Consider the following 8,049-nt stretch of genomic DNA (forward strand, 5'->3'; position numbering starts at 1 on the left):
TGAAGAGCAAGAACATTTGGAACCAACAAGCGAACAGCGCTTATAGTGACAAAGAAACAATAAACTTACTAATACAGAATACAATATATAATTAGCAATGACAATTCCGGCCTCGTTTTTATGTAAAAAAAATGCTTTTGTAATTCTAGGGGAAAGTTTGTAAGATAAAATTGTGCTTATTACGGCGCCTCTAGCGGGAAATATTGGAACTAACCTAAGCATCCCGAAGTGTTTCTACTGTGTTGGTTTTATTAGCAGCGGCGCGGGGTCGATTTTTTCGCCCTCTGTGGCCATTTCTTGAACTTGAGAGTGTGCGGGGCCTGGTTTTGCGTTGACGTCTGTGTGACGTCAAACCTCGCCGACGCCAGGCTGACGTATGCAGTCGCTGGAAGTTACCGCGAAAAAAAAACTACAAATAAATAAAATAAAATAATAGAAGTTTGGCCTTCATGTTGTTTTCTATTAATCAACCTCCTATAACGCAAGGCTAAAAAAAGTTTTCAATTAACACCCTATCAGACCAAAATGATTACTATTGCTCTTGAGCTTACCTGTAGAGGTAGTGTTCCCTGAAATGTCCGCTATTTGCAAGTCAGTAATGCAGAGCAGGCATCAGAATATTTCAATTTATTGCGTAGTTTTGTGTTCACCATCTCACGGCAATGTGACTTTGAAGAGGAACACGGGACGCACATGAATGCGTGCAGGAGGATCTAGCGCGCTTCGGCAAATCCGATTCTGTCGGCATCTCGGTCAAAGACTGTGTAGAATTTCCGCATGAAAACTTGACCCAGGATCCACAAGGGCTTCTTCGTGCCATAGTCGTCTGTAGTTCCAAAGCCGGCGTAGCATCGCACTCGGTTGTCCGATGCTAGCAACTGCGTTGCGAAATGAAAGGAGTCGTAACGATGCACTTTGAGAAGCGATGGTGCATGCACGCAGCGCAGAAATCAGGGCCCGTATTCACAAAAAGCACTTACGCAAAAATTGTTCGTAAGATAAAATTCAAGCAAATCCTGATACCGGACGTACTATTAGCGAAGTCATCTGGTCAATGGCAAAAAACACGTAAAAAGTTTTTTGAAACCGGCTCCATCTGTCTATTATTTTTACCTTATACCATTTGGCACCTCTTGATGTCGACGTTGTGCGCACCGCAGTCACCAGCTCAGCGGAGAGCGGTTTTGTGCTTGAATGAACAAAAATAAGAGCAATAGTACCACAGAAAAGAAATAACCAAACTGAGACAGAATTACAGGAAATGACACTTGCAGACGCAATAAAGAAGTTCGCCACGCCACTGGGTTATTTGCCACGGAAACTAGCGACGAAAGATACGAAACAATGGGAAAATAATGTAATTTTTGTAATTGCTTTTGAGGCAGTGGTAGAAGCATCATTACACATTAGTTTTACTTCCGCACTACTTTTACTTCCATTTTGCTTTTTGATTTCCACGCCCTTCCTCTTTTGCCCATGCTGCTCAAATAATGGTGGGCCATGGAGTCTATAGAAAAAGCTTTCAGCTTACCTTGACTATGTAGTCGGCTCCTTTGAGTTTATGCTGTCTGCCGCCAATGGTGAACACGAGCTTCGGCAACTTGCTAACTTTCTTGCAATCCACGAGGTACTGTGGTATTTTACGAGAAACGAAAAGAAGGAGGTAAAACTGACGTCTTAGTCATGTCCCCTTCAAACACACGGTTATCATTTCGTCGATACCCCATCGGGCTCATTCTCCGATATTCTACATTATATGCCATTATGGTGATAATCATGTCGGTAATTTTCATCCGAGAACCATAACTTTACTGAAATATAGAGTATGTTACCTTCCAATCTAGAGCTTGACAGCGTTTCATTTTGAACAGAGACTTGTTATTTTGGTTCGTTTTTTCTTTTTGTATTGCCCTCCTTACCGGGACGAGCATAGGGCCAGCAGTACGAACGAACGAACAAACGCATGAATCAATGAATTAATTAATAGGGCCGATATTGTATTTAGGACAGGCGCACTTAGATCCCCAATTTTTTTAAAGGCGAAGCGTTGTTTGCCTATTCGACGCCTTTTGTCGTTCACCGTAGTTTCCTTGCCGTTTATATTTGAAGATGTAAATCGACAACTTGGGCAACTGAGTATATGCTGGCCGCTGTCTTGCCGAGTGGACAGGACCACTGGGCAAGATAGACAACTTGCTGCTGGCCGCTGTCTGGCCGACAGTGCGGACAACTTAGCTTACCGGGTATGTGCCCGAAGAGACAAATTCGGCACTGGATATATCCGTAACTTGGTACGTACCACTGGATATGTCCCCACTCTTGGCCGATTCCCCAGAATGGATGCCCCACTATGAGTCAAGGAGCCTTAAATTTATTTTGATACGTGCCGTACTTCACGGTGCCCCATACAACTATCATCAACTTTATTCCCTCGACAAGCATCATGCATCGCATTCGTCCTCGTGACGCATATCGACAGCTAACAGATAGGGCTGACTAACAGCTACACAGGCGCCAAGGCTGTGCTCATGTCATCCGTTAGTGCCAAGTCAAGCAAGCTTCGCGTTATTTAGGTTCCAACATTGCATTTGATCGTTGTGTGTGTGTGTGCGTGTTTTGTTTTTTAGAACAAGTGGGGTTACATGAGAATACGTTGCAGTGTTGTTCATATGTTAACATAACGGTAGTATAAATAAAAAAAACATAAGCAATCGAACACAGCGTCAACCTAGATATGATAAATAATTGCCCAACGCTAAAGTAGGAAACAAAGAACAGAAGGACGTACAAATCATCGGTTACCACCTGTTAAAATAAGGAAAATAAAAAATGTAGTGAGGTACCAGTCCGTGTACAAGCCAGTGCGCGTGCTGGTATTTTTGAGACTACTATATTTTTCCTTTTCTTTTTTTTACACGCACTAGATCGAAAAGTTTGTATTCATTTTTTTGTTTCCTCTTGCTCGCTTCTTTCTCTTCTTACTGAGAAAAAGTATTAATTGAGCTCTCTGAGCTAACAGTCACACTCTTGATGAAGGCTGGACCCCGGCCGAAACGTCAGTAAAGTCGTGTTATTTTACCTACGTGCTTCTAGTCCTTGAACTATTTCTGCGCCGGATCCTGTGATGCTATGCTTCACTGATATATATATATATCCACTGTTCAGGAAAGCTACCATGGTGCAGACAACCTGATGTTTGCCACATGGTCTTCCACTTTATCGCGTAAACATAGCCTTAAGGACCAACACTTGAGGTGCTTAATTAATATTTACAAGCCAGTTATACCTAATTAAAATGAAAGATATACCCGCGAGTAGCACACTGTAAGAATAACGCAACATATTTATCGGCGTGTATTGTGTCGGTACCTTCGAAAAACATGAGTAAAATTATAAGTGAGTGAAACTTCAATGAAATCTGAGTTGCTCATTCCTATTACTGCAATGGTGCGAAGATGATCGAAATGAGTGAAAAAACAAGCGAAGTGGAATCGTTCCTTGATTCGAAGATCACCAGAGACACTCTGTACATAGACGATGCCTGCATAGCTAAAATGGCCTAGCATGCTGACATTTCGTTCTATTCAAAACAACAGCAGTAACAAGAGGACGACAGGTCTTGGAAGTTAACTTGATTGGGCCCTTTCTGTACCTGGTTTGCCCATCAGTTCATGTGCGCTAGCTTTTACTGCCCGAACAGTAGCGTTGGGCTTTGCAGCCATATTTCGAGAGCAAGCGGATGACGTTACAGGACAGAATTTATTTATCAGCCAAAAAGAAAAACAAACGTTCTAATACGACAGCTGGTCGAATTTATTACGGAGGGCCCTATTCGTAGACGGTTAGTTCGGTGTATAATGTCCGGCGTACGTGATTGTTTGTGGTTCGAGTTTGACTTCCCATGTGCGTGAGACTTCCCTACTCACCGCAGCGTTCTCCAGAGTAGACGTCCTAAACAAAGTTATAACGTCGTGTCATCATGCGTGATGACATTTAAGTAATATCGTATTAACATAGATTACATACTCAACACCATGGGTTCTGCTTGAGCTTCTTTTGTACATGTCACGGTTTCTGGCATGAGGTACAGTTAAAGAGCACGATAGTGCGTAGCAAGCACGACCAGCAAAGGCCTGATCTGAGGACGTGTGAGCATCTTAGCGAAGGCGCGGATATCTGCACAGAAAACCATTGTATATACGCACCTTCCCATGCTCTGTCTTCTGGGCACCAATCACTCTGCTGATCCCGTCGATTTCTTCGCCGGGTCCTTCGATGAACGACGATCCCGAGTCAACTACAGTCCAGCAGCCGCCGACACAGAAACGTTTGTCGCTTCCAGCTTGAACCCTTGGGGCGAAGAAAGATGTATTTGGTTAACACGACCGTGTTACTTGTTCGCTCACAAAAAGGAATAAGGGAGAAAGCAAAAGAGCAGGGGCTTCTGAAGTATATTTTGAAACGTGTGTGTGGGAGGGGGGAGGGGATGAATTTACTACAGCGTGTTGCAGTTAGAGGGGTGGGGACAGATACCTTAATTTTCGTTCCGGTGCCCCTGGAGAGGAAGTAGGGAAGGAAAGCGTCTTCGCATGCGGCTAATTTCTCGCTAAACGCACTAGTCGTGTATGTACATTTTCTTTCGAATGAAACAAATTTTGTTCATATTGGTTGAGCGGTTGCCTAATTACATTACCCCTGCTTTTGGCCCTCGGCCCCCTAATAAAGCTTCTCCTGAACCTTCATTAACGTCTCGACACCTGAAGCACCCCAGCCAACGTCATTTTTTCATCGTACAGTCGAGCTGTTGCTGGTTTGTTCACATCGCGTTCACAATCTCTCGCCCAATGTTGTGTACCAATGGACCTGTGAATTTCACGGTGATATAGCATTTGTTGACGCCTGTTACGCCTTTCTTACCTATTGTTTTCTCGTTTAGTCCTGCAGCAATGCCGTGGGGGGTGACGAAAATGGAAAGTGTGAGTTAGTTACGCGCGTATACTTCCGCTTACCGGTCCATCTTGAATTCCCAGTGGCGCTTCTTGGTGACCGACACGTAGTGCATGCTGCCCCTGAAGTGTTCGTGATTGATGCCACCGAGTACAAGCTCGCCGGCGGGTCTGCCGCTCGAGCTGCTTCCCAGGTAGAAGGAGAAGACGGATTGGGGCACCAGCTTGTGCTCCATTATGGCGTCGAACACCGGTTTCACATTTAGTGACGACACCTTAGGGTAGGCGAGCCCGATAATGCCGTCAAAGGGAACGTCCCGCCCAATCTCTCCGTCGAACGGTCCAGGCCGGAAGATGCCTTGCGACGCGTGCGTGATTTCGGCGAATGGCTGTGCGGGCACCGCACCGTTGCCTAGGTGTAGCGTGTCGGAGGAGAGCACACCGCGTACTTCGCCGCTGCCGTACTTGATGGACACCGCCGTACCGTCTGAGACGTGCGAGCTGGAGTGCGAATGATCGTATTTCCGGCGATCATCTGCGAACGCGCAGGCGGTCAACGCTAAGTGAAGCTCATGGCGGAAAACTTAATAATGCACAGAAACCCATCACTTCCAAGGCAAGAGGAGGCGTGTATGCCACAAATTCTTGCTCAATGCGTTACTCGCCCATTCAAGAGCTGTAAGTAAGAGGGGACATAATGAGACAAGTACAAGTGGGAGGAAACGCGAAAGGCAAGAATGTGTTTGGGCGTGCGAATATTGGATATTTCGGATATGAATCTAATAGTCTGCGCTATTCGATTCGTATTCGATTCAAAAATTCACTATTCTAAATCATCGGATATTCGTTTCTATTGTAATATAGGAGAGGAGAACACTTATCATAGTGTATACAGACAAAATACGATGAAAGTGGTGACTATTCTGAATGCTTTTTCTGCAGCAGATACGCGGCTGTTGCGCAGCGTTCCTGAAAGTGCACGCGCGGAGGAGATATAACGGCTGCTCAATAATTTCCAATCATTCAATAAATATTTGTGCCCATTAGAAAGTCTACAAATGTGTTGTCTTGATTTAGGGGAAATGTGTGCCTTATTTGGGCAATATCTCAGCAAGTTTCCGTGCATTTAAACGGATATGCACTATAAGGTAGTATTAGCCCCTTCAACGGACATAACATCCTGAGCGCATTTAGTGGCGCGCTATTATTTTGTTCGATTGCTGTCTTTGTCAGGGTGCACCCTGCAGATGCAATCGCCTTTAAGCGCTTTCTCGTTTACAATATTCTTAGTTCACCGAACAATCCAGTTGTGAACGGCTTTGCAAGTGTCAAACAGTCAATAAGCCTTTCTCTTCACCAAGTGGAATATAGCCAATCTTTAATTTAGTATTGTCGAGAAATGAGAAAATATTCATTGCTCAATGGGATATTCGAAGGCCGTTCGTCTCGAATATTTGTAGTATATTCGAATAAGAAGGTTAGCTGTTTGAGCACCCTTACAAAAAAAGACAAAGCAGTTATAACAAGCCGGTGTTCGTTGCTACGAATTGGTTATTTAGGTTACATCAGAACATCTTGTGTTAGTTACTCACGGCAGCCTTCCGTACACCGAACGGATGGGACCCAGAAGTCAGCGGAGCCCGTGTCAAAGATAATACGGAATGTTTGACCTGGCGTGCCCAGCTTAACTTCGCCGATGTAGTCCATCTGTATGTCAAAAGTCACGAATTACTGAATGGCACTCATGAAGTGGAAGACGTCATTCGACATCTACCCACAAGCACAAAAGCTTTCGGAGCACAGTATTCGAGAAAAAAAAAAACGAAATTTAATCGCTGCCATTGAAACAGTCGTCGAATCGAAAGGCGCCGGTATGTTGTATAGATCCACGCATTTCTCATCAAAATTTCTATCTGAGCGACGAATTCGTAACGAAATTTAACTATTTAGAGCCTGCAGTCTTACAATAACTTTTGCAGTCGGTGGTACAGTGTAAAGGCCCCCCACTCATGTCACCGGTGTTGTCTCAAAACAGAAAGTTCACAACATTACGGGTGTCCTGGCGCCCGGCGCCGACTGCTGACGGCTAAAGAAAAAAGGTCCCTTCGAGGTGACAGGAACCGCCACATTCTGAAGAAGCGGTAATGACCGTCAAGGCGAGGCTCCTCAAATCGCAGCAAGCTGACCGTCACAGAGAGCCTACGAATTGCTACAAGGAGCCGATGTCGACGACTTCCGTGGGAAAGGCGAAAAACTGCCTATTCTGAAATGATAAAAAAAGAAGAAAAAGAAAAACGCCAGAGCATATATCTAATGCTGCCTGATCCCGGCCGCGTTACTTGAGAGAAAGCAAAAATTGGAGGACGCTTAAGCTTCGCCTTCAAGAGTGGAACGCGACAGCGTTATCGCACCCCGTTCGCACCGCCTACTCAAACGCGCTACGCCAGCCAAACGTCGCGATCGGCACAGATAGCCGGGCCCCGACGCGCCATGAAGGCGGATGCGATCATGGGGCGAGTGGCGCGCCACGTGTCGGGGCAGCGCCGTACATAGCGAGGAGGGGGTCTTCTGTGTTTGCCGCAAGATGGCTCTGCGTGTGCGCAGAGTGCAGATGAAATGTAGCGGAAACGTACTTCGCTACTCGTGAAACTGCGACTTCTGCAAGTTACATGGTAATAATAGACAGTTTTAGTTTAGCGTACGCAACTATAGCGTACGCTAAGCAGCGCACGTTTTCTACAACTTTAGTTGGCCGGCGATATCTGCGGATCTCTGAGGCCATATGCCGTTGTTGCGGCTAGTTCGCGCATGTAGCGATAGGCGGCGCTAACATCTGGAACGTTTCTTTTGTTAGGTTTTGACTCGTTCGAAACGAGAAGCGATCTCGAAAACACCACGAGATTATCCATAATACTCTGTCGTCGAAGCGGCCTGAGACTAAGCGAAAGCCGTTTACACAGTCATTTGCTACGAACGAAGTGCATTTTACAAAATTAACGCCAAATTAAATTCGAAGCAGGCAGCCGGGACCGTCGCCATGTTTCCCGCAAACTCCGGAAACCACGCAAAAACGCTAACGCTAACTCGTTTACATTGCATACGC

The 8,049-nt window shown here is 45.4% G+C and overlaps 1 protein-coding gene across 1 annotated transcript; it reads right to left on the minus strand.

The window, feature by feature from the left end:
• Window positions 1–643: 643 nt before the first annotated feature.
• On the minus strand, window positions 644–7,580 carry LOC126547401 (cathepsin D-like). The gene is made up of 5 exons (XM_050195387.3): window positions 6,539–7,580; window positions 5,010–5,481; window positions 4,206–4,350; window positions 1,532–1,630; window positions 644–878 (listed from the first exon to the last, which is right to left on the minus strand). Exons 1-5 carry the CDS (start codon window positions 6,651–6,653, stop codon window positions 714–716), a joined length of 996 nt encoding a protein of 331 aa, XP_050051344.2. The 5' UTR covers window positions 6,654–7,580; the 3' UTR covers window positions 644–713.
• Window positions 7,581–8,049: the final 469 nt, after the last annotated feature.

This window comes from Dermacentor andersoni, chromosome 1 (genome assembly GCF_023375885.2).
Source record: "Dermacentor andersoni chromosome 1, qqDerAnde1_hic_scaffold, whole genome shotgun sequence".
NCBI lineage: Eukaryota > Metazoa > Arthropoda > Arachnida > Ixodida > Ixodidae > Dermacentor > Dermacentor andersoni.

What these genes read in the sequence shown, in the direction of transcription:
- LOC126547401 (XM_050195387.3), bottom strand. Translation starts at nt 6,653, where the DNA reads ATGGACTACATCGGCGAAGTTAAGCTGGGCACGCCAGGTCAAACATTC. An exon ending in TGGGAATTCAAGATGGACCG is followed by an intron (nt 4,351 to 5,009) that starts GTAAGCGGAAGT and finishes CTTCGCCCCAAG; the next exon opens with GGTTCAAGCTGGAAGCGACA. An exon ending in GAGCCGACTACATAGTCAAG is followed by an intron (nt 879 to 1,531) that starts GTAAGCTGAAAG and finishes TTCGCAACGCAG; the next exon opens with TTGCTAGCATCGGACAACCG.